Source organism: Mobula hypostoma, chromosome 8, assembly GCF_963921235.1.
Source record: "Mobula hypostoma chromosome 8, sMobHyp1.1, whole genome shotgun sequence".
NCBI lineage: Eukaryota > Metazoa > Chordata > Chondrichthyes > Myliobatiformes > Myliobatidae > Mobula > Mobula hypostoma.
In genome coordinates, this window is record NC_086104.1 from 49,356,383 (window position 1) to 49,383,081 (window position 26,699).

At 41.5% G+C, this 26,699-nt stretch overlaps 1 protein-coding gene across 1 annotated transcript; it reads right to left on the bottom strand.

The window, feature by feature from the left end:
* Nucleotides 1-623: 623 nt before the first annotated feature.
* nenf (neudesin neurotrophic factor) lies at nucleotides 624-25,560 on the bottom strand. Its single transcript, XM_063055046.1, has 4 exons — nucleotides 25,328-25,560; nucleotides 14,914-14,974; nucleotides 9,952-10,055; nucleotides 624-1,322 (listed from the first exon to the last, which is right to left on the bottom strand). Exons 1-4 carry the CDS (start codon nucleotides 25,490-25,492, stop codon nucleotides 1,146-1,148), a joined length of 507 nt encoding a protein of 168 aa, XP_062911116.1. The 5' UTR covers nucleotides 25,493-25,560; the 3' UTR covers nucleotides 624-1,145.
* Between the last annotated feature and the right edge of the window lie 1,139 nt (nucleotides 25,561-26,699).

Genomic DNA, 26,699 nt, shown 5'->3' on the forward strand with positions numbered 1-26,699 from the left:
CTCAGCAAGTCAGGCAGGAGGGAAATAAACAGTTGACATTTCGAGTCCTGATGAAGGTCCCCGCCAAAACATAAACTGTTTATTTCCCTCCACAGATGTTACAAGACTTGCCGAGTTCTTCCAGCATTTTGTGCGTGCTACCTGATTTGAGGTTTCTAAACTGACCAGCACACTGATGATTGTGGGAGACCATCTTATCCAGGCTCCATGTCAGCTGTAGACAGGGAAGAACCTCACACATACGGCTGGTCAAATTATCAACTCCGACATGAATGTAAAGAGGATGATTTATAGAACTCACTAACTAATTTGTTGAAGAAATTAAACCTCAAGCTTTGTGAATAAGAGAACATATTGAAGGAAAACAGCAACACACACAGAATGCTGGAAGAACCCAGCAGGTCAGGCAGCATCTATGGAAAAAAGTACAGACGACATTTTGGGCCGAGACCCTTTGGCAGGACTGGAAAACAGCGTAGTTTACACTGAGAAACTAACAGTATTTTTACATCAGAGTAAGAGGACTAAAGATGTCTGTGTCAAACACAGCAAACAATAAATTCATTAATGTGTAAAAGCTGTTATAGCAAATGCAAGAACAAAATGAAACTTGTCAAAGCACTCCACTTCAATGCTCACACAAAATGTTTCTAATTAACAAAGTATTCCGGGGTTATATCCCAGTGATAGCAATTTGGAATATAAAGCAAAACAAAGGAAAAGGTGTCATCTTTAATTCCTTGGCTGTGGATCGGAGACTCTGGTGGAAAATAAACTATGATCTATTTAAATACAAAAATAGCTCTCTAGTTCCTAACAGTAACTACCTTTTCAGACACAATGAATGACCTTTACAAAAGGTCATTTCAAAACCAAGTAACAAAACAAACATTTTTAAAAATACCAAGAGATTTAATATCTCACATATATGGACATATTTGATAAGATTCTTCCTGCAAAGGATGAATAATCATATATGTGAGAGTAAATACAATTTAAAAGCCAGTAAATCTTACAAAGGCATTTGCTTCCAATACACAATTAAACAATGTTTTTTTTACATTAACTAGATAGTGTGTCAACTTGCTACTACACTTTAAATATGAAAAAATGGAATACAGTATACTTTTTTTAATGCGGGGGGGCTAAAACTCATCTTTGATGTTGAAGTGGGGCTGATCTTCAGGTTTAAAGTCTTTGTTGGGGCTGCCATCTTCATTAAGAATTCGACGTGCAGTATAACCAACAATAGGATACTTGGTCTTATATAAACTGTTGAAAATATTATCTAGAGACTTCAGCTCATCTTCAGTGAGTCCAGTCTGTGAAACAATGGAAAAAAGATGTCATAGATATTAAATGTACTGTATGTATACAAGAATACAAAATACAAACCAATGACTAAAAGGAGCTAGTATCCGGAAATAGAAAGGAAGAGATTGAACTCTGGTTGCAATGCAGCTGAAATGAATTGGTACCAAGTGGAAGTATAAAGTGTGACCAAGCATAAATTATAGTAGCAAATCACAAACACCAAGAAATTCTGCAGATGCTGGAAATCCAGAGCAACACAAAATGAGGGAACTCAACAGTTCCGGCAGAATCTATGTAGAAGAATAAAGAGTTGAGGTTTTGGTTTAAAACGTCAATTATTTATTCCTCTCCATAGATGTTGTCTAACCCGCTGAGTTCAGATAACATTTTCTACAAATTAAAGGTAACTTTTGATTTGTTCTATAACTTGAGTAAGGTAGCAAAAGAAACACCATTTTCAGCCAACTTGCTAGATAGAATGAGATGATTGTTGAGGCTTTTTAAAATCAATGCCACATTGAACTTGAAGAACATCTGTGGAATTAGGTTGTGCTCAGTTTATGTCCCTCTTCCACACTGGTTTTAAGCACATTATTTCATTGCTTATGTGGTGGGCAGTACGGCCAAAATGAAGCATTTAATATCTCAGGACTATAAAGAATCACTTAAACCAATACGAAAAGTCTAATTTCCAGCAAAAGTAAGGACTCTGCACAGATACACAACTGAGGAAATTATGGATTTAGAGGGTACATTGTTGAACAAAATGGGTGTGAAAAATGTGATGAGCAAAGCAATGCAACTCAAAAGGATGGGGATTGAACTGGATGGTGAACTTTTCTTTAGATAGACTATAAACATGTTATCGCAAGCATATGTCATATACACAGCTGGTGAGGAAATGACATTCCTTTGAGTTGTGCTTGTTGAAACGAGTTGAGAGAGGTTACCAAGCAAAATCTAGAGCAAGTAAAACAAAAATTGGTTCAGTTACTCCTTTACATTTTGAAGAAATAAGAATAGCAGATATTAAAATGTATTTACTATATGTAGACATTACAAATTTAATGTACAATTGTTGTGAAGGTGAATCTAAAAAGTACAAATATGAATATACAGACTACAATTTACATCATCTCATCAGAAGCTGGAAACAAGTAATTCATTCCTTTTTTTGATTGACAAAATATGAGCCAAAATGATTAAAATGGGGAAGAGCAACACAAATGAGTATTGAAATTTGTTTCTTGCCAATCTGGAGCAATTTTTTTTGAACACAAGATCATGTAGCACCACCTAGTGGCATTACAGGAAATAGCAAAAGATCAGGGTTTCATAAACACAAGGAAATCTGCAGATGCTGGAATTTCAAGCAACACACATAAAAGTTGCTGGTGAACGCAGCAGGCCAGGCAGCATCTCTAAGAAGAGGTACAGTCAACATTTCGGGCCGAGACCCTTCGTCAGGACTAACTGAAAGAAGAGCTAGTAAAAGATTTGAAAGTTGGAGGGGGAGGAGGAGATCCAAAATGACAGGAGGAGACAGGAGGGGGGAGGGATGGAGCCAATAGCTGAACAGTTGATTGGCAAAAGGGATATGAGAGGATCATGGGACGGGAGGCCCAGGGAGAAGGAAAGGGGGAGGGGTGAAGCCCAGAGGATGGGCAAGGAGTACAGTGAGAGGGACAGAGGGAGAAAAAGGAGAGAGAGAAAAAGAATATAACAGATGGGGTACGAGGGGGAGGAGGGGCATTAACAGAAGTTAGAGAAGTCAACGTTCATGCCATCAGGTTGGAGGCTACCCAGATGGAATATAAGGTGTTGTTCCTCCAACCTGAGTGTGGCTTCACCTTGACAGTAGAGGAGGCCGTGGATAGACATGTCAGATTGGGAATGGGATGTGAAATTAAAATGTGTGGCCACTGGCAGATCCTGCTTTCTCTGGTGGACAGAGCGTAGGTGTTCAGCGAAACAGTCTCCCAGTCTGCGCCAGGTCTCACCAATATATAGAAGGCTGCATCGGGAGTACCGGACGCAGTATATCACCCCAGCCGACTCACAGGTGAAGTGATGCCTCACCTGGGAGGACTGTCTGGGGCCCTGAGTGGTCGTGAGGGAGGAAGTGTAAGGACATATGTAGCACTTGTTCCATTTACAATGATAAGTGCCGGGAGGGAGATCGGTGGGGAGGGATGGGAGGGACGAATGGACAAGGGAGTCGCGTAGGGAGCGATCCCTGCGGAAAGCTGGGGGGGGGGGGAGGGAAAGATGTGCTTAGTGGTGGGATCCCGTTGGAGGTGGCGGAAGTTACGGAGAATTATATGTTGGACCCGGAGGCTGGTGGGATGGTAGGTGAGGACAAGGGGAACCCTATTCCTAGTGGGGTGGTGGGAGGATGGGGTGAGAGCAGATGCTCGTGAAATGGGGGAGATGCACTTGAGAGCATAGTTGATGGTGGAGGAAGGAAAGCCCCTTTCTTTAAAAAAAAGATCTCCCTCATCCTGGAAAGAAAAGCCTCATCCTGAGAGCAGATGCAGCGGAGACGGAGGAATTGCAAGAAGGGGATGGCATTTTTGCAAGAGACAGGGTGTGAAGAAGAATAGTCCAGATAGCTGTGAGAGTCAGTAGGCTTATAGTAGACATCAGTAGATAAGCTGTTTCCAGAGATAAACACAGAAAGATCTAGAACATAGAATAGTACAGCACATTACAAGCCCTTCGGCCCACAATGTTGTGCCGACCCTCAAACCCTGCCTCCCAAATATCACCCCACCTTTTGGTTAAACACAAGAAGCCTTTTACAGATGGCAACTTATTCAAGGAAGCAATGGCCATTGCTGCACAGACTGTTTTTAAAAACAAAAACGACATCACAACCGCAATACATAATATACCGCTTGGCCCTGCAACAGTGACAAGGAGGGTAGAGTCACTGTCAGAGGACGTGGATCGACAAGTGTTAAAGGACTTGTCACTATGTGAATATTTTTCACTACAGTTCGATGAATCCCTGGATGTAATGCAACAGCTCAGCTTGTTGTATTTGTCAGAATGGCTTTCCAGGATTTTACAACAAAGGAGGACTTCCTCACTCTTTTGCAATTAAAGGAGAGAACGAGAGGTGAGGATATTTACAATGAGTTTAAAAAACGCCCGTGAAAATGACATCCTCATTCATAAACTGGTGGTAATTACTACCGATGGGGCCCCAGCAAAGCACGGTGTGCGCCTTGGTTTTATAGCACTAAAAGTCAGTGCCTACTTTGGGTCAACTTATCTATGTGAAATTGCATTTTCACAGATGAAAATTATTAAATCTTTAAGTACAGAAGCTGTCTTACTGACAGACACCTCACAGACTGTCTCAGACTGGCTGTCTATAATTATGAGCCAAATTTCAGGGAACTAGCAGAAAGTATTCAGCCCCAGTCATCACACTGAATGCAACAGTCAATTTTTATTCATATATTTTTCATGTTGAAATACAATTAATTAATGAAACTTACAATTAAAGGTGTTAAGTAGTGTAATATTCTTAAAGAAAGATAGCCATGGCCTGTTTGTAATGAAGGGATCAGCAGAAACTCAAGACGTCGATTCAGAAAATATTGGAAGACTTACAAGTTGGGGAAGATCAAGGAAGTGTTCTGACTAAGGCCAACAGAAAACCGAGAGCCCAGGGAGGGGAGTTTGACTACACTCCCGAGGAGGTAAAGAAATGGAGGACAGATCTCGGAAAAGGGAGGCGGATACTTGAAAGGAACCTGAAGATGACTATCGCGAGTTTAAATGAAGTGGGAAAACTGAAAGTTGACCTGGAAGACGTCCTCAGGAAGAAACAACCGGAGGCGGAACATCCTTTTACTGCTGCTTTTCAGGTCAGGGTGGAAGAAGCTGGTGGGGTAACTGCGTCCCAGATGGAGATGGCCAAGAACCCTGAGTCAGAACTGCGGAGGCTGTGGCGAGAGTTGAAGGAGTCCCCGAAGAAGCTGACGTCTCGACTGCAGGAGGCTGAAGGGGTAGCCCCGGCTAAATGTTTCAGTTTGGAGAAACTCAAACAGTAGCTACCGATCGAGGGAATGAGGAAGGATACGGATTCGAAGGATGATGTGCTGCACATGTGGAACATGCTGCCTTTCGCTAACTTCCCCGGGATTGAGGACGAGACCTTTGTCCCTTCTCCCACTGAGTCAGGTGTAGTGGGGAGGGCTAGCTGTGGGCAGTCTGAGTTATGGCAGGACCAGGAAGGAAAAGAAGCGGGTCCTGGACACGGAACAGGGGGCTCCGAGCTGTAGTGGTGGCCTGAATGAGAGAGGAGTTGGCAAGCAGGCCCAAGGTATCCCTAGTAGTGTCTGAGCCTTTTGGGTTTAGGTGAGGGGGTACAGAGGTCTTGGAGGGTTAAGAAGCTCCCAGATAGGTTGGCCTATATAGCGCCCGTGGGACGGGCGTAAGGTTCACTGTTTGGGGAGCACTGTCACTGTGTGTATCTGTGTATGTGTGTGTTGTGTGTCTGCAGGACTGGTTGGCGAGTTATTTAGAAGTCATGAGGACATGACTTTATTTGGTGGGGGGAGAGTGTAAGGGGGTTTCATTTATGTTACTGCAGAGGCTAATTAAAATGGCTTCTTTGTTATGTTATAATCGGGAATGCTTCTTTGTTATGTTAAATGCTGAGAAAGCTTTGCGCTAGCAGCTTGTTGTGGGTTGGAGGTGATAAAAGGATGTTACGAACCAATTGGGATAGTTGTTATGACTTTGGTGTATCTGGAAGATTTGTATGCGCGGGGTTTTGAGGCAGAAGGCGGAAGAGAGAGACAGAATGGACCAAGTGCTGAGAGTCCGCTAACGGGCTCAGACCCTGAGCGGGGCGTTCGGTGAGGAGGGGAGATGGAGACAGACTCGTGTGGAGCGTCTGGTCGACCACCGTTGGTCCCAGGCGGCCGGTCGAGGCAGTTCGAGGGGTGCAGGATGAAGAAGAAGGGTCCTGAGCTCCAACTGTTTGTGCACAAAGAGATTGAAAAGTGTGACGCCTTTTATTTTCCTTTTATATTTTATTCTCTATTAATTATATAGTTCCAGTAATAGCTATAAACTGTAAATCATTTAATTGTATCTGGTGTAGTGTCTGTTTTTTGGGCGGGGTGGGGTACATCACACAGCATCCACACAAACTATTACCCAGTTTTGCGGGGCTGAGGGCTGTTTCCCTAGATGACAGCGAGCCGAGCGATCCTGAGGCTGGCTGGGGGGCTACACTAGTTACAGTGTTTTCTTGTTTGAATTAATTTGAAAGTTTGACCAAAGTGTTTTGTGTAATTCAAATACAATTAGCCCAAATAAAAGGCCTCAAATTGGAAGTACAATCTGAGCTGTTTTTTCTCTAAATGATTTAGTAGGTAGATCTTGCCTTTCACTAAGGTCGAGGTAGGGGATCTTGGGCTTAAAAAGGTTGGTGACCACTACGATATCTGCTTGGGTTTTGGAAATTCACAAATCACTACCCCAAAAACGTAAAACAAATTTTCAAGAAATAAATCAACTTTTTTTTTTAAACAACTTGTACTTCTTGATAGGGATACAGTCGTGACTTGTGTTATGAGAATAAAATCAGTGAAGCCCATTTTCTAAGAACACACTTCCCATAACGCAGGAATCACCTGTTATAAAATTTTTGGGCCAGCATCTGCATGCTCTGTAATCTTGCCTAGTGTAATCCAGGTCCCTGGGATTGAACAGCATGGTCTCGGCAGTAACATGGGCTTAGAGTTGCTTTGGGTACAGGCCTCCCCACCGCACATGCCAACAACCTTCCAGAGTTCACAGGGCCAACACTGCAAGGGATCCAATAGGTGATTACAGGTTTCCCCCGCCACCCAAAGGTACAGCGTTCCTATGAAACGGCTCGTAAGCCGAAATGTTGTAAAGCGAAGAAGCAATTACCATTTATTTATATGGGAAAATTTTGTGAGCGTTCGCAGACCCAAAAATAACCTACCAAATCATGCCAAATAACACATAATACCTAAAATATCAGTAACATATAGTAAAAGCAAGAATGATATGATAAATACACAGCCTATATAAAGTAGAAATCCTTTTCCCACAATCATTACTGCACTGTTCTCTGTAGCGAAAATCTCACGCAAGCGCTCTCCAGTAATCTTTAAGCTATGAAGCTGCCAAATCATACCAAATAACACACAAAAATACACAGCCTATATAAAGTAGAAATTATGTATGTACAGTGTAGTATCACTTACTGGAATTGGGAAAGCGCAGAGCACACTGATGTTGGTGTGTTAGACTTGTCGGAGTTTGGGTGGTGCAGTGACCCCCACCCTCCAGGCCGCCGACCGATACATTGCCGCGAAGCATGCAGGGGTCAAGCGGTAGCCGGAAGGCACACGGCACATCTTTAAGAAAAAAGCTGAAATAAACATGCTAATTAATTATGTGCCACCCGGCACGTACTTGTCAGCCCAGATCAGTGCCGACTGCAGATTGCATCGCCTCTGATCTGGGCTGACATTTACGTGTCGGGCGGCACCTAATTAATTAGCATGTTTATTTTGGCTTTTTTCTTAAAAGATGTGCTGTGTGCCTCCTGGCTACCGCTGCATTCTCCATGAATCGGTATCTGTTCATGGCCCGGGGGTTGGGGTGGTGGGATACTGGGGTGTCATCTCATCGTCGTCTGTTTCCATTACAGCAGGCTGCTCATCTTCTCCTATGACTGCCCGCCTCAATGTCAAAGGTCGAGGTTCGTCGTCTGCTGTGGAAGGCTTGCTTGACTGCTGAGCCTCGTGCATTTTTCTATCATACAGTTCTTTGTAAGCACTCAAACCATCCTGCAAATATCCCCTAAACCTTCGTACCCTTTCAAAATTAAAGTCGTACTTTATCATTGCAGCAAAAATCTCACGCAGTGGCTTCACGTTCATTTCGCTACTGCATTCGGTTTCGATTGTTATCCTTTCCTCTTCCAATTGCATCAGCTCTTCATCTATCAGTTCTTGGTCATGGGATGCCAAAACCTCTTCAACATCATCTTCGTCAGCTTCCATAAGCCAAACTCACGTTGTCCTTACTTCGTTCACCACGATCAAAACGCTTAATTATGTCTAATTTTACGCTAAGTGTAACACCCTTACGAGCTCTTTCAGGCTTTTCCAATACTTCAGAAATCATCTTGCAAATGGCTGCTCACAGGCACGTGTTAAAGCAATACCGTTCTGAATCCGGGGGAGAGCGGCTGCCTTTTATCGTGCGCTGATTTTTTTCGTAACAGTGAAAACACCTTCTGTTAGCGAAAACAGGGTACTAATGTAGGTCTTTCGAAACAGTGAGGTTTCGTAAAGCAAACGTTCGAATAGCGGGGGACACCTGTACCATTTCTCCATAGCCAAAAAATAGTAAAATATTGCCGTTTGTCTTGACAAACCGAGGACTGTCAATAGGATCCGGTTTACTATCACCAGAATACGCCGTAAAATTTGTTGTCTTTATGGCAGTAGTCAATGCAAGACATAATAATAGAAAAACATTACAGTAAAAATATATACTATAATAGTCAAATTAAATAAGCAGTGCAAAAACAGAGATGAAAAAGTAGTGCGGTAGTGCTCACGGGTTCAATGTCCATTCAGAAATCGGATGGCAGAGGGGAAAAAGCTGTCCCTGAATGGTTGAGAGTGTGCCTTCAGACTTCTATACCTCCTTCCAGATGGTAGCAATGAGAACAAGGCATGGCCTGGGTTATTCGGGTCCTTAACGACTGATGCCTTTTTGAGCATTGCTCCTTGAATATGTCCTGGATGCTACGGAGGCTAGTGCCCATGATGGGGCGACTAAGTTTACAACTCTCTGCAGCTGATTTCGATCCTGTGCAGTAGCCTCCCCTCCACCCATACCAGATGGTAATGTAGCCAGTTAGAACGCTCCACAGTATAGTAGACGAGATTCTTCATAATTTTAATTTCCTCTTTTTCCATTTAAGTTAATTAACTTTTCTACAATGAAATTTAAATGAATATTATCATCTCAAATATTCACTCTTATTGGGCCTAGCTTTGTGAATCAGAGGAACATGGTGTTTCAGCATTTATTGCTGCAAGCTAACATACCCAGGGTCTATCCTGTCCTTGCTGCCTACATGGATGACTGATTGAGCTTCTACTGTGCAATGGTTTCCCTTCCACATCCCAAAAATGTGTCTTTTTTTTTTTTAAAAACTGCCCATATATGCCTTACAATAGACAAGTGAGAGAGAACAAGTTACAGAACAACATTGCTCCACTGGGAATGGCATAGGCATGATGGGCTGAATGGCTTGCTTCTTATGATGCAATCAAAACAAATATCAGCACAGACTACAAAATGTTTTTAAAGTTTTACTGAATAGCTGAAATAATATCAAAAGTGAATAAATGTTGGCCTCTATAAATTAATACAACACAATTGGAAATTCAAACCACTGACTAGTGAACAAAAATCACATTTGACCAACATCAGTACACATACATTTAAACTGGACAATTTTACCAAGTAGAAAATGCAGTGTGTCACAACATGGCAAATTCAAATGCCTTATCACAGTTTAATCAAAAGTCTCTCATTCTTGCCACCCATACAACTTACAGTATCATGTGTGAGGTCTTTAGGATCCAAAGACATCTTTGCTACAGCTCTTGTTGAGTCCTTCCCCACTAGTGCATTATACGGGGCACCTTTGCCATAAAATTCTAAAAGAGAGAAGGAAAGGTTTTTAATGTTACCTGTAATTCACTGACTCTGCAAACAATTGGACACAATATTTGCAGAATGCATAGCTCTACCTTCCCATCGCAATCTGCGATGGGTAGGGATGAAAAGTGAAAGAGAGGAAAGGGAATGTGCCCTCTTGAAATTTTGGCCTAATTATGCAGCGGCCCAATTAGTTGATGTTTCATGGAAATAGTTAAAAAGGTATAAAAACATAAACTGAGTCAATTAGTGCAGGCACCTAATGCAGATAATGGCTGCCTTCACTTAATGCTATTTTCAACTGCTTCCGCCAATTCATCATTTCATTGTGACATTCAAGATGATTGTCGATATCTTCAAATTCTTCACAGTTCCTAACTTGAAATTATTTCATTTTCAGTCATGACCGTTTCTGGCATTTCCAAGCCTGAGTGCTTGAAACTGCAGTCAGTGCAATAGTTCTGAATTGTCTTGCTGTTTATTTTCTCAACTATCAGTGCCAAAACTCATTGCTTTTTGAATGCAAACACACACAGCTAATGCTATGTAAAAACTGTTTGCTCTAGGCATGGTGCAGTGTCGACCGACTACGCGAGCGCGTGCGACTGACGCTAGATAGAACCTGTATGTGTTGGCAACAATCTCCTGTCCCAAAAAAGCAGCATAGTGTCTCAAATAAACAAAGGGAAGCCCAGCAATTTTTCCTCGATTAGTCTTCATTCTTTAGGAGTTGTCCCAATCAAGTAGCTGTCCTGATTAACAAAAAGGCACGACTAACCAAAATCCTCTGTATATATAAAAAGTTATGCTGTGTAAACTAAACACAGCCTACAAGGTGAATACCAAAAAGGAGCAAAAAATAATTTTTTTCCTGAAAGATCACTTCAATATCTTGAATTTAGGCTTAATCCAAACAAAGATAAGGAAACACAAAGAAGAATGTACAAAAAAAGCAAAAGTTTAGTTTAGTTTCATGATCACATTTGATAAACAGATTTAACACTTCCAATCTTTTTAGCCCTCTTATCAAGGATTTTTACTAAACAGCACCCGCTCCAGGCCCATCAAATCTCCATCAATCAAATAATGGTTACAGTAAAACTGATAATCAAAGTTCAAAGTAAACTTATTACCAAGGTAGACATGTCACCATATACAATTTTGAAATAAATTTTCCTGCAGGCAGTCACAGTAGATACAAGAATCACAATAGAATCAAGGAAAGACCACACCCAACAGGGCAGACACCCAATGTGCAAACAACAAACTGTGCAAATAAAAGAAAGAAGAAATAAATATTAAGAACTTAATATGAGTCCTTGAAAGTGAGTCAACAGGGTGTGGGAACAGTTCAGTGATAGAGAGAGTAAAGTTATCTCCTCTGGTTCAAGAGGGGAATAACTGTTCCTGAACATGGTGGTGTTGGTCCTGAGGCTCCCATACCTTCTTCCTGATGGCAGCAGCGAGAAGAGAGCATGGCCTGGATGGTGGGAGTCCATGATGATGGAAGCTGCTTTCCTGCAGCATCACTCCTTGTAGATGTGTTCAATAGGGGGGAAGGCTTTAACTGTGATGGACTAGGCTGTATCTAATACTTTTTGTAGGATTTTCCATTCAAGGGCATTGGTGATTCCATACCACCCCAAGCTTAAACCAATCAATATACTCTCCATCATATATCCACAGAAGTTTGTTGAAGTTTTAGATGACATTAGAATCCTGGCAAATTTCCAAGGAAGTGCTTTCTTCATATGGCACACAAGTGCTGGACTCTGGACAGATCCTCTGAAATGAAAACACCGAAGAATTTAAAGATGCTGACCCTGTCCTCCTCTGATCTCCCAATGAGGACTTCCTGTTTCAGCCTCCTGAAGTCAATAATCATCTCCCTGGTCTTGCTGATATTGAGTAAGAGGTTGGTGTTATGGAACAACGTAACAAGATTTTCTGTCTCCCTCCGATATGCTGATTCAGCCAATGACACCAGAGGCGTCAGCAGCGGACTTAAAGATGGCATTGGAGCTGTACTTTGGGAGTAGAGTGGGGGAGTGGGGGGGGGGGAGAGCACACAGCTGTATGGTGCACCTATGCTGATGGAGATTGTGGTGGAGAGTTGTTGCCAATCCAAACTGACTGGGGTCTGCAAGTGAGGAAATCGAGGATCCTGTAGCACAAGGAGGTATTGAAGCCTGGGCCTTGAAGCTTATTGATTAACTTTGAGGGGAAAAAAGCATTGAAGCTGTAGTTGATAAAGAGCATCTTCACTGTTCCGATGTTCCAGGGTTGAGTGAAGAGCCAATGAAATGGCATCTGCCGTTGACCTGTTGTGACAGTAGACAAATTAGAGTGGATCCAAGTCACTTCTCAGCCAGGACTTGACATAGAAACATAGAAAATAGGTGCAGGAGTAGACCATTCGGCCTTTCGAGCCTGCACCGCCATTCAGTATGATCATGGCTGATCATCCAACTCAGAACCCCGCCCCAGCCTTCCCTCCATACCCCCTGACCCCCATAGCCACAAGGGCCATATCTAACTCCCTCTTAAATATAGCCAATGAACTGGCCTCAACTGTTTCCTGTGGCAGAGAATTCCACAGATTCACCACTCTCTGTGTGAAGAAGTTTTTCCTAATCTCGGTCCTAAAAGGCTTCCCCTCTATCCTCAAACTGTGGCCCCTCGTTCTGGACTTCCCCAACATCGGGAATAATCTTCCTGCATCTAGCTTGTCCAATCCCTTTAGGATCTTATACGTTTCAATCAGATCCCCCCTCAATCTTCTAAATTCCAACGAGTACAAGCCCAGTTCATCCAGTCTTTCTTCATATGAAAGTCCTGCCATCCCAGGAATCAATCTGGTGAACCTTCTTTGTACTCCCTCTAAGGCAAGGATGTCTTTCCTCAGATTAGGGGACCAAAACTGCACACAATACTCCAGGTGTAGTCTCACCAAGGCCTTGTACAACTGCAGTAGTACCTCCCTGCTCCTGTACTCGAATCCTCTCGCTATAAATGCCAGCATACCATTCGCCTTTTTCACCGCCTGCTGTACCTGCATGCCCACTTTCAATGACTGGTGTATAATGACACCCAGGTCTTGTTGCACCTCCCCTTTTCCTAATCGGCCACCATTCAGATAATAATCTGTTTTCCTATTTTTGCCACCAAAGTGGATAACTTCACATTTATCCACATTAAATTGCATCTGCCATGAATTTGCCCACTCACCCAACCTATCCAAGTCACCCTGCATCCTCTTAGCATCCCCCTCACAGCTAACACTGCTGCCCAGCTTCCTGTCATCCGCAAACTTGGAGATGCTGCATTTAATTCCCTCATCCAAGTCATTAATATATATTGTAAACAACTGGGGTCCCAGCACTGAGCCTTGCGGTACCCCACTAGTCACCGCCTGCCATTCTGAAAAGGTCCCGTTTATTCCCACTCTTTGCTTCCGGTCTGCTAACCAATTCTCCACCCACACCAATACCTTACCCCCAATACTGTGTGCTTTAAGTTTGCACACTAATCTCCTGTGCGGGACCTTGTCAAAAGCCTTTTGAAAATCCAAATATACCACATCCACTGGTTCTCCCCTATCCACTCTACTAGTTACATCCTCAAAAAATTCTATGAGATTCGTCAGACATGATTTTCCTTTCACAAATCCATGCTGACTTTGTCCGATCATTTCACCGCTTTCCAAATGTGCTGTTATCACATCCTTGATAACTGACTCCAGCAGTTTCCCCACCACCGACGTTAGGCTAACCGGTCTATAATTCCCCGGTTTCTCTCTCCCTCCTTTTTTAAAAAGTGGAGTTACATTAGCCACCCTCCAATCCTCAGGAACTAGTCCAGAATCTAACGAGTTTTGAAAAATTATCACTAATGCATCCACTATTTCTTGGGCTACTTCCTTAAGCACTCTAGGATGCAGACCATCTGGCCCTGGGGATTTATCTGCCTTCAATCCCTTCAATTTACCTAACACCACTTCCCTACTAACATGTATTTCGCTCAGTTCCTCCATCTCACTGGACCCTCTGTCCCTTACTATTTCTGGAAGATTATTTATGTCCTCCTTAGTGAAGACAGAACCAAAGTAATTATTCAATTGGTCTGCCATGTCCTTGCTCCCCATAATCAATTCACCTGTTTCTGTCTGCAGGGGACCTACATTTGTCTTTACCAGTCTTTTCCTTTTTACATATCTATAAAAGCTTTTACAGTCCATTTTTATGTTCCCTGCCAGTTTTCTCTCATAATCTTTTTTCCCCTTCCTAATTAAGCCCTTTGTCCTCCTCTGCTGAACTCTGAATTTCTCCCAGTCTTCAAGTGAGCCACTTTCTCTGGCTAATTTGTATGCTTCATCACCGACGTCCTGACATTAACCTGATCTAACATTTCCGGCAAGATCTCAAGATTGCTGTCCTCCGTCGCTCCCCAACTAACCTGGCACAGCTTGAGCAATTTTGCAAGGATGAAGGCAAATCTTGCTCCGTCACATTGCTAGTAGTGCTAATAGAGACTTATCCAAAAAGACTACTGGTTGTAATAGTTGCGGGAAGTGGTTCAACTAAGCATTGAGCGAAGGGGGGATGAATACTGTTGAACTGCTGACATTACAGTTTTTAAAAAATATTTTAGTTTTTCTATCTTCGTAATTTTCCTTGTTTTGGGGGCTCTGCTGTGAAAAAGTGAGCACAAATAAAAATTCTCTGTTGAATTGATCAAAATCTCTGGTTGCAATACTCACTTATGCGAATAAAGGGTTGGGATCTGAATACTTTTACAAGGCGCCATATGTTAAGTGCACAGCAAAGTGAGAGAGATAAATACGCATATAATGTTTACCTTTTCCCAATGAGACATCAAACACCACTCCCTTAACTGCCATGTAGATAGGTTGATTGTCCTTGGAGAAGGAAAAGAAATAAATTAGCACTAAAAAGACACACAGGCAAATAGGTAAAGAAATAATTGAAAGGCAGAAGTAAATACCACAGAGCACAGGCTAAAGCCGAGAAGAGCACTGTGCCCATTTGAGTCTCTGCTGCCAAAAACCTTGCCCACTGGAAACTCCACTATTCTTAAGCTCATTGGCAAGTCACCGTTCTCCTTTCCAGCTCATCTGAGGCTTGATTGACCTCCTTCCCAACTAAGCTACATTGGGATCTAGTTGCCTCCCTGTCACTGATCACAGTTTACGTGGCACCTAAGACAGCTGTTATACATGCACTCGATGTATTGAGTGCTGCAATTAGCAAACAAGACACATTCAAATCATTGCCAGCAACTTCAGTCAGGCTTGCTTGAAGAAATCTCCGCCCAATTAGCACCAACATATCACCTGCAACACCAGGGTCCCAACAAACTCGACTTCTGTTACACTATGATCAGAAAAGCCTACCGTTCTGTGCCTAGTTGCACTTTGGGAAATCTGATCAACTGGTTGTCCTCCTCCGAGCTGCACATAGGTAGAGGCTAGGACAACAATGAGGGGGTCCTGGGAGGCAGAGGAGCGGCTATGGAATTACTTTCAGTCGGTGGACTCGGCCGTGTTCAAGAACTCAGAGGATCTGAATGATATAAACAGATACAGGGAGGAGGCAGGAGAAGGGGGTTTAGGGGGAATAAATCAGACATGATGGAATGGTGGAGCAGACTCAATGGGCCAAATGGCCTAATTCTACACGTCTTCTAGTCTAGGACTATAAGACTTAGGGAGGACTTCCGGGTCATCAAGGGAATGGCGGCGTAAGGAAAAGGTCTCTCGACAAAAAAGAAGGTAAACTGCCCCAAAATCGAATTTAGACAAATACTTAATATTGCATAACTATATTAATAAAAGGGGCAAGGATGATGTCTAAGAACAAGAATAAAAAGTCCGCTCTGAAGGCTGATAAACATAAAGAGACGCAGCAAGGCGAAGGGCCTAGCTCTCCCACGGCAAGCCAGGACGGAGATAATGAGGGGGAATCGGTGACTCTGTCTTTGATTCTCGGAGAGATTCGCGAGTTCCGACAAGATAACAGCAAACAGCTGGAAGATATTAAAGGAGAAATAGTAAAAACTAACTCGCGGATAGATGAAGCCGAAGCGAGGATTGTTGGAATTGAAGAGAAGCTACAAAATGCCGAGGAAGTGATAGCAGAAATGCTGAAGCTACAAGACCAACTCCAGTGGAAACTAATAGATCAAGAAGGCCGCTCGAGGAGGGAAAATGTGAGGATTTACGGAGTTCCCGAAGGAACCGAAGGTAAACCCGGATTGATGATTCCCTTCGTGGAGAAGCTGCTTAGAGAGAACCTTGATATACCGGCCGCAAAAGACCTACAGATAGAAAGGGCTCACCGCGCGTTGGCACCACAGCCTCCGGCAGGTGCCCAGCCCAGATCGATTCGGGTCAGATTTCTCAGTTACAGAACGAAGGAAGAGGTGCTTAAAAGAGCATGGCAAAAGAAAGGTTTCATGTGGAACAACTGCAAAATCAGTTTAGACCACGACTACGCACCGGGGATTCTTGCCAGACGGAAGAAATATACGGAAACACGGAGAGTCCTGAAGGAAAACAACATCAGATTCCAGACCCTGTATCCAGCTCGGCTGAGAGTCTTTTACGACGAAGGGACAAAAACTTACGCTACGGTGGAGGAGGCAACGTCGGACCTGGCGGACCGGGGACTACCTATTAAAGTTATCACCCAACCGGAGTCGCTACTGGAGAGGATTCGGCAGAAGTCGTGGCAGTTAGTGGGGCGAGGACGCTCCACTCGAAACAGAGTGTCAAACTACAAGGAAAAGCTGCAAATATTCAGACGCGAATGTACAGAGAATACAGATTAATTAAGAGAAATGACTGAAAAGAGTAAACCGGACTTAAAAGTGAAATGAAAACTGGTAACTGAAAATAAACTAGGCGGAATAACGTGAATGATAGCAATATGGTCGAGACATAAATAGGAGAAAATTCTCTATGATTATTCAAACTGCTGAGGGCCCTCTAACACAGGGTGAAGATAGAGGTTATCCCTCTGAACTGAGGTGGGTCGGTGCTCAGGCCTCACTGTGGGAAGTCGGGGAAAATTTTCAAATGTTATGCGTTCAGAAATGTCTAGGGTGTGGTTATATGTCTTGGTTTACTGTTGAGAAGGGATTGCTTACTGTTTGGTTAGAAAAGGAGAGTGCTTTTTTTCTACTAGAGAAAAATGCAAACTGAATTGGTAAAAATAATTTCCTATAATGTTAATGGGGTTTTGAATCCAATTAAAAGAAATAAGATTATGTCTAAATTGAAAAAAGAGAGGGCACAAATAGCTTTCCTCCAGGAAACACATATGAGCCAATCTGAACATGGAAAATTAAAAAGAATGGGCTTTAAGCATGTATTTTATTCATCATATAAATTGAGTCACAAAAGAGGGGTAGCCACTTTAATATCAAGTACTCTTAATTATGAACATATTTCAGAGACTAGAGACAAAGAAGGACGGTTTGTAAAAATCACAGGAAGAATAGAAGGTACAGAAATAACACTGCTGAATGTTTATGCTCCTCCAGGTAGTGAATGGTCATTTTATAGACACATTTTTGACCTAATGGTCAGTTCTCGAGGGGTAGTAATTTGTGGAGGGGATTTTAATATTAGATTAAATCCTACATTAGATTCTTCAAGAATAGTTACTCAGAATAAACCTCTGACTCGGAAAGTGAATTCATTGATGGAGGAGTTGGGAATTATAGATGTCTGGAGGGAATTACACCCTACTAGTAAAGATTATACATATTACTCTTTCCCTCATTCAGCCTATTCAAGGATAGACTATTTCTTTATCTTTAATACAGATAGACTCAGGATAAAAAACTGTAATATTGCAACAATTGATCTGTCGGATCATAGCCCAGTCTCTATGTCTCTAATCCTGGAAAGGAAAATGAGGAAAACACTATGGAGGCTAAACTCACATATACTTAATAACCCAAAAGTAATGGAGAGATTAAGGGGAGAAATCAAAGAATATCTAGACCTTAATGACACGGGAGAAACATCACCAGTGATTTTATGGGATACATTGAAAGCTGTACTGAGAGGGAAAATTATTTCCATTACTACTCACATGAAAAAAATCAATGCACAAAAATTAGCAGACCTTCAAGGAAAATTAAAACAACTTCAAGTTGGAGATAGCAACAAAAGTAATTCAAATCGAAAACAGGAAATTAGGAAATTGCAAAGTGAAATTGATGATATTTATACGTTGGAAACTCAAAGAAATTTTCTTTACCTGAGACAAAACAATTATGAAGTAGGAGGTAAATCAGCTAGATTATTAGCATATAAATTACGAAAACAACAAGCAGACAATACAATTCATAAAATAAAGAATCCAAAGACAAAGCTTGTGGAGAGTACAATAGGGAAAATTCAAGAGAGTTTTGAAACGTATTATCGAGAGCTGTACTCCCAACCCCGGGCCCCCAATGAGCCCTATATAGACAGTGTATTGAATTTTTTAGATCTACCTAAACTTACAGATTTACAAAATGAAAGTTTATTAGAACCAGTAACTGTCAAAGAACTGAACGTGGCCATCTCTAGGTTAAAGGCTGGAAAGTCCCCGGGTTCTGATGGGTTTACCTCAGAGTGGTACAAGTCCCTGAAGACACAGTTAGCCCCATTACTACTTAACACCTTTAATTGGATCTTGCAGAGAGGAGAAACTCCATCTTCCTGGAGAGAAGCGATTATTTCAGTTATTCCTAAAGAGGGTAAAGATAAACTAGAATGTGGCAATTATCAGCCAATTAGTGTTCTTAATTTAGATTACAAACTATTTACATCTATATTAGCGCGCAGATTGGAAAAGCTTTTACCTGGCCTAATCCATTTAGACCAGACTGGATTTATTCAACAAAGACAAACACAGGACAACATAAGGAGAACTCTGCACATGTTAGAACAGGTTAATAAGAACGAGACAGAGACAATGGTAGTAGGATTGGACGCTGAGAAAGCTTTTGATTCGGTTAGTTGGGCATTCCTATACAGAGCGTTAGGAAGATTCGGCTTTCAAGAAAGGTTTATTAAAGTAATTCAGACTCTGTATGACAGCCCAACAGCCCGAATTAAGATAAATGGGGACCTCTCTGACTCCTTCATTTTAGAGAGAGGCACTAGACAGGGATGCCCAATTTCTCCTCTCCTTTTTGCGCTATATATTGAACCACTTGCCCAACTAATAAGACAGAGCGAAATCGTAAAAGGTATCAAGGTGGCAGGGATTGAACAGAAAGTGGCGTTATTCGCAGATGATGTTTTGGTCTATCTGAGTGAACCAGAAAAATCATTTATAGGATTGTTTACATTGTTGGATGACTTTGGGAAAATATCAGGTTATAAGATAAATGTAAAGAAAACGCAGGTTATGTCCCTAAATTATACACCATCCAAAAAATTGCAGGATACATACGATCTTAAGTGGGAAGCTAAATCATTAAAATATTTAGGAATAACCCTGCCGAAGGATCTTTCAACACTGTCACAGGTAAATTATGGGCCATTAATCTCAGAGATAAAAGCAGATATGCATAGATGGAATCTTATCCCCTTTTTAAGTTTAAATTCAAGGATAAATACTATAAAAATGAATATTCTTCCTCGGTTATTATATCTTTTCCGTACTTTACCAGTGGAGGTGGATGATAATCAATTCAGGGAATGGGACAAATGGATTTCCCGCTTCATTTGGCAAGGAAGGAAACCTAGAATTCGATATAACACCTTACAGTTGGGGAAGGAAAGAGGAGGTATGGTTCTTCCTTGCCTGAGAAATTATTTTTATGCCTCACAGATAACCCCTCTGTTATGTTGGTGTAATAGGGAATATAAGGCTAGATGGAAGGAAATAGAATTTGGATTAGTTGACAGTTTTCCTCTTCAGGCCTCAATAGCTGACAAAGGATTAATGGCCCAGTTGGAAAAATTTAATAATGCTTGGATAAATCTTACATTAAAAGTATGGCAGAAGGTGGTTAATTCATGTGGAATTAATAACATGCTAAAACTCTTTAGATGGTGTGCATATGATACCGAATTCCTTCCCAACAGAGGAGATAAAAGATTTGAGCTATGGATAAAGAAAGGTCTTACAACCTACCTCTCATTTATAGATAAAAGAGTATTACAAAGTTTCCAAATCCTGCAGGACAAACATGGCCTAGAACATAATGACTTTTTTAGGTACCTTCAAATGCGAAACTATGTTAACCAGAGTTGTAGATATACAGACCTATCAACAGTAGAATTAGAATTTTTCAAGATTCTGAATTCGGCTTGCAGTTCAATACCTAGTAAATCAGTTTCTCGCCTATGTAATGCACTCTCCCATGCTAAAAATGTAAATACACTGTATATTAAAGAGAAGTGGGAGAAAGAAGCGGGTTGGTACTTTCAGAGGAGGCTTGGGGGAAAATCTGCAGCTTTCAATGGTCCTCGACTAATTCTTTGACTTGGAGAGAACATTGTTGGAAAAACATTATAAGATACTTCAAGACCCCATATCAGGAAAAATATAAAGATACAAATGTGATGTGTTGGAGAAGGTGTGGCTCTAAGGAGGCAAATCATTTTCATATTTTCTGGGATTGCCCTAAATTAAGTCTATTTTGGGAAGGTATTCATAGAACATTAGTTAAGGTACTTAGGTCCCAGATACCTCTGAACTTTGAGATGCTCTATTTGGGGCATGTATTGTTCCTTGAACAGAAGGAAGATATAAAGTTGCTGCAGGCCCTCTTAGCGGCAAGTAAGAAATCAATCACTAGAAAATGGCTAAATCCAATACCACCTACATTAGAAGATTGGTACGAAATTATCTTGGAAATATTTAAAATGGAAAAGTTGACCTACTCCCTGAGAACTCAAAAAGAAACATTTTATCAAATCTGGAATAAATGGATTGAATATATAACCCCAATGTGAGCAGACTTTAGATGACTCTCCTAATGATTTATATTGCTCTTCTCATCAACACAGTAATATTGCTAACGTAAGCAACCCTAGTCTAAATGTTTGTTGTTTTTTTTTTGGAAAATAGAGAATTAACACAAGTAAAGGGAAAGATTTGGGAAAGGGATAAAAAAATGAAAAAATTAAGTAAATAAGTACATAGGGATTGGATAATTATGTCTGCGGGCAGGAACAAGCACGAACAAATTGGGATATAAACACCTACAATGGTTGGTAATAGGCTTGTATGCAACATTTTGGACCAGTGGAAATGGTCCAGAAGGGTTGTATGGAAACTATTACTACCATTTTTCTTAACAACTAATTTCATTACTTAGCCTAATAGGTTAGATTTACCACAGTACATAATTATCTATTTAAACGTTTATTTTGCTTTTATATCATCTCAATGTGTACTTAAGAATGTATAAATAATTGTAGTTTTATACATATAAAAAATGGAAAAGGTTATATGTGTGAAAAAAGTACATGATAATTGTGAACTCCTTATCCAAATAAAAATAAAATTAAAAAAAGACTATAAGACTTAGACTATAACTTGCCTCAACAACTATCAGCCAGTGACACTCACAACCACTGTGAGGAAACACATCAGCTCCTGCCTGAGGAATGATTTTGATCTGCTCCAATTTGCCTACCATCACAACAGGTCAACAGCAGATGCCATTTCATTGGCCCTTCACTCAACCTTGGAACATCTGGACAGTGATGATGCACACAGTAGGATGCTCTTCATTGACTACAGCTCTGCAATTAACCCTTTCATACCTTCAATACCTCCTTGGGCTACTGGATCCTGGATTTCCTCACTTGCAGACCCCAGTCAGTTCAGATTGGCAACAACATCTTCTCCGTGAACTCCACCAGCACAGGTGCACTGTAAGGCTGTGTGTCCCCCCTCCCTCCCACTCTACTTACAGCTCAAATGCCATATTTAAGTTTGCTGTCTATACCTCTATTGTTGGCCGAATCAACGGTGGTGACAAATCAGCATATCGGAGGGAGACAGAAAAATCTTGTTGCCTTGTGCCAGAACAACAACCTCTTACTCAATGTCAGCAAGATCAAAGAGTTGTTTATTGACTTCAGGAGGAGGAAACCAGAGGTCCATGAGCCAGTCCTCATTGGGAGATCAGAGGAGGAGAGGGTCAGCATCTTTAAATTGGACACAAATAGCATCTTGGGTAGCCTCACAAGAAATGCCTCATCTAAACTAAAAAGTAGACATCTCCTTCCTCTGAATTACGAAGATGTACATTGTGCTATTTCTGAAATCCTTAGTTTCTTTATTAGTGAGAGAGTATGAGCTTCAACACAAGTAAACACTACTGGTCATCTCTTATCTTCTAGTGTTGTTTGCAAGTACCTTATCAGACAGAGTCATCCATCTGCACTACCAGTTCTCCTTTCACCATCCTCACCTTCTCATCAGATATCCAAGGCATGTTGTTCTCTGTTCACCTCCTGATCTGCTGAGAGTTCCTACATCCCTTTCAGATTTCCTTGACTATGCAGTGGCTGAAAATCACATAACAAACTTCTAATTCTCTCCGTGGATGACAACATGGTTCATTGCTTGGCTTTGTGTCTGAAGGCGCACACTGGGACACAAGTTTAAGTTGCCAGTAACAAGGAGCTGGTCACATCACTTCTCTCAGGGGTCATCAGCTCACTCTCAAGTTGACAGCAAGACAAATTTTTTTTTTTATAAATCGGATTGACAATTGGCTGCTTGTCTGAGATCTTGTCCTCCTTCATGTTGCATATTTGATCAGATTTACAGTAAATTTTCTGATCGGCTAGAATTGAGCCACTCTGAATTATAAGTCCTGCTTCAGCTTATCAGTATGAAACGTGAGGGGTTGCAGATCTCATGTTGGCGCTACCTGTTCATTCTGGGCACAATTCTGAGATAACCCCAGAGAAGGGTAACAATCCTGAATAACTTGGCCCTAGCTCCTATTAAGTAGCTGCACAAGGCGTTTCTCATTCCACCTGTCGATCAGAAAACTACTGAGCCACATTCATCTTGTCCAGGACCAAACTAACCTGATTGGCCCTCTTGGCTTGATCATAGATGACACTCCAAAAAAAAAGCAACATCAGATCAGGCAAACAACTGCACATCACCCTTGCTATCACCATAATGATTTAAACCACATTTCATGATTGGCCAAATACCATTAAACCCCTTTATTTCCTGTTGGCAGTTTGCAACCCAGCCTTGCGTCATGAACTAGTGTCCTGCCTAATCAAATACAGAGGTTTGCTCCACATAATAATGGTGAACCATATTTTCATGCCATCCTCTGGAAAAAGCACCCTCTGGCAAACACTAAACAAATTAATTCCTCTAGACTGCTCACATTTACATCACAAATACTCCACATCTAAGTTAATGACAGCAGCTTGGCCCCTCTGCAGTAGGCTGCATAACAGCCAATTTTGGTTGGGTGTTCAAATAAATTTTGGCAATGGAAACACTATCCAAAACCCAGAAGGGGGAATGTTACAGATTTCCATTTTCAAAAAGAACTAGCAGCCCAGTGACACACCCAAAACCTCTTGTATAATATTTGCCTGTTCACCAGCATTAGATTTAAAAATGCACACAATGTGAGACAAAAAAAAAATTTGTCGTTCAGCAAACACAAGGAAATCTGCAGATGCTGGAAATTCAAGCAACACACATAAAAGTTGCTGGTGAATGCAGCAGGCCAGGCAGCATCTCTAGGAAGAGGTACAGTTGACGTTTCGGGCCTGACGAAGGGTCTCGGCCCGAAATGTCAACTGTACCTATTCCTAGAGATGCTGCCTGGCCTTCTGTGTTCACCAGCAACTTTTATGTGTGTTATTTGTCATTCAGTATTTTTGCCTTTCAAGAATGTCAAGGCTGACCTCAGTGCCACTTTTCCATACTAACCCCATATCCCTTGATTCCCTTAACATCAGAAAATCTATTTCTTCCTAAATATTCCAGGCAATTGAGCCTTCACTACACTCTTATTCTTCTACTAAAAAGGCATCACCAGACTGAGCGTACAATCCCTTCTCATTGGACAAACCCATAATTCTGGAGAGGAAATACTTGCAAATTACTTCAAAAATAAATTACTTGAATGGAAGCCGGTGGTGTTGTTTATACATGGCTTTCTTCATGGAAGAACCAACTTATCCATATCTTTAAAATTGGAAACAAAATTGGACCAACTTGTCCCTACTTGGGGAAATTTATTCCAATTTCATTGTTTTATTGCAACTCAAGAAAAAGTGGCTTGCCCGAGTAGAGACAAAAACATAGACTGCAAGTGACTGCAATGAACAAAAATGTGTAAATATGAATCACTTGGAAGGCAAATATCTACAGATGCTTAAAGTCTGAAATAAAATCAGAAACAACTGTACAAGTTCTAGCAAGATCACACTTGGAGTATTGCGTGCAGTACGGATTATTCAGAAATTTTTATTAAGCTGGAAAAGATGCAGAAAACAGTCACAGCGACTTGGGCGGGGGGGGGGCTTCCGTTATAATGAAATATTTACTTTCCCCCTGAGCACGGGAGGTTGAAGGGTGAGGTTTATACAATCACAAGGATGCAGGTAAGGTGAATGGCCATATTTTTTTCTTAGATAGGACGTCTAGAGATGAGAAAGGATTGAAAACGGATCTGAGGGGCAACTTTTTCCATGCAAGAGGGCGGTGAGTAGATGGAACAATCTGTCAGGGAATGTTTAAAAGTCATTTGGATACATGACAGAAGAGGCCAGGAGAGGTATGGGCCAAGCACAGGCAAATAGGACTAGTTCAAATAGCCATCTTGCTCAGCATGGAAGAACTGCGCCAAAAAGTGCCTGTTTCCATGTCGTATGACTTTTCGGACATCTACCACATTTTTATCGCCCATCTACACTAATCAATCCGTTTGCCAACTTGAAGATAATTCAAACACAAATATTTCATAATTTTATTTAGAATGTTCATAGCAGAGCTTTGTGCCATCAGGCCAATTCATGGTCAGGGTGCTTCAACTCATTGTAGATCGTGTGCCCATTTGTTTACTATTAAGCAAGAATGATACGCACCCTAATATGTATCAGGGTGGATGAAATTTAAATTAAATATAACCACGTTTTCTGCTGAATATAGCACACAATTGCAATGTACTCCAAAAATGCTGAAATCACTGAATTCGTAATTAGGTATTAGTTTATCAACGCTTCAGTAAACATTTTACCCACCTCTTCCCCGTTGTATTTAGACAATTCCTCTTCGGTAAACAAACGCACAGCTTTCTGTGGAGAAGGTGAATGTTTCAATTTAACTTCATCAGCAAGCAACCCACTTAAGCTAATTAGACTGATGAAAATAACCCAGATACATCGCTCTAATCTGCCCGCCGACATTTTACTCTACTTCCTCAAACCCTGACTTCCAGACTTGCAGAGCAGGAATAGTTTTGCACTGACTACACAATACCGGTTGTCATTCAAACGCACCAACCAATGAGCAACAGCCTAACAAGGAACAGCTTCTCGTTGCTAGCCAGTATACAATCGTCGCATGAATTCTACAATCAGCCAATAACAATTATTAGAGCCAACCAATCATAACCACCGCAATGGGAAAATAACCAGCCAATGCCAGTCAATCATAGAATCTAGTGAGCCAATAGCCGCTTCGGTATAATTGCAGCCAATCAGTGATAAAAGGCACGAAATGGAACGCGGGGAAAGAATGTTCAGTTTCCGGAATTCGTTAAGTCATTGGGTACTCAGCAGATCAGACAACATTTGTGGGAATTTAATGCTTCAGATCGAAGAGTCATTATAGTCGCCTTTAGTGGAAACAGAAACCATAGAAACTACAGCACAGAAACAGGCCTTTTGGCCCTTCTTGGCTGTGCCGAACCATTTTCTGCCTAGTCCCACTGACATACACACGGATCATATCCCTCCATACACCTCCCATCCATGTATCTGTCCAATTTATTCTTAAATGTTAAAAAAGAACCCGCATTTACCACCTCGTCTGGCAGCTCATTCCATACTCCCACCACCCTCTGTGTGAAGAAGCCCCCCCTAATGTTCCCTTTAAAGTCCCCCCCCACCCTAAACCCATGTCCTCTGGTTTTTTTTCTCCCCTTGCCTCAGTGGAAAACACCTGCTTGCATTCACTCTATCTATACCCATCATAATTTTATATACCTCTATCAAATCTCCCCTCATTCTTCAACGCTCCAGGGAATAAAGTCCTAACCTATTCAACCTTTCTCTGTAACTGAGTTTCTCAAGTCCCGGCAACATCCTTGTAAACCTTCTCTGCACTCTTTCAACCTTATTTATATCCTTCCTGTAATTTGGTGACCAAAACTGAACACAATACTCCAGATTCGGCCTCACCAATGCCTTATACAACCTCATCATAACATCCCAGCTCTTATACTCAATTAACATACATCAATCAATCAATCAGTCCTGACGAAGGGTCTTGGCCTGAAACGTTGACTGCGCCTCTTCCTATAGATGCTGCCTGGCCTGCTGCGTTCACCAGTAACTTTGATGTATGTTGCTTGAATTTCCAGCATCTGCAGAATTCCTGTTGTTTTCTTAT

What these genes read in the sequence shown, in the direction of transcription:
- nenf (XM_063055046.1), bottom strand. Translation starts at nt 25,492, where the DNA reads ATGTCGGCGGGCAGATTAGAGCGATGTATCTGGGTTATTTTCATCAGT. An exon ending in TGATGTCTCATTGGGAAAAG is followed by an intron (nt 10,056 to 14,913) that starts GTAAACATTATA and finishes TCTCTCTTTTAG; the next exon opens with AATTTTATGGCAAAGGTGCC. An exon ending in AAGACCTCACACATGATACT is followed by an intron (nt 1,323 to 9,951) that starts GTAAGTTGTATG and finishes ATTGTTTCACAG; the next exon opens with ACTGGACTCACTGAAGATGA.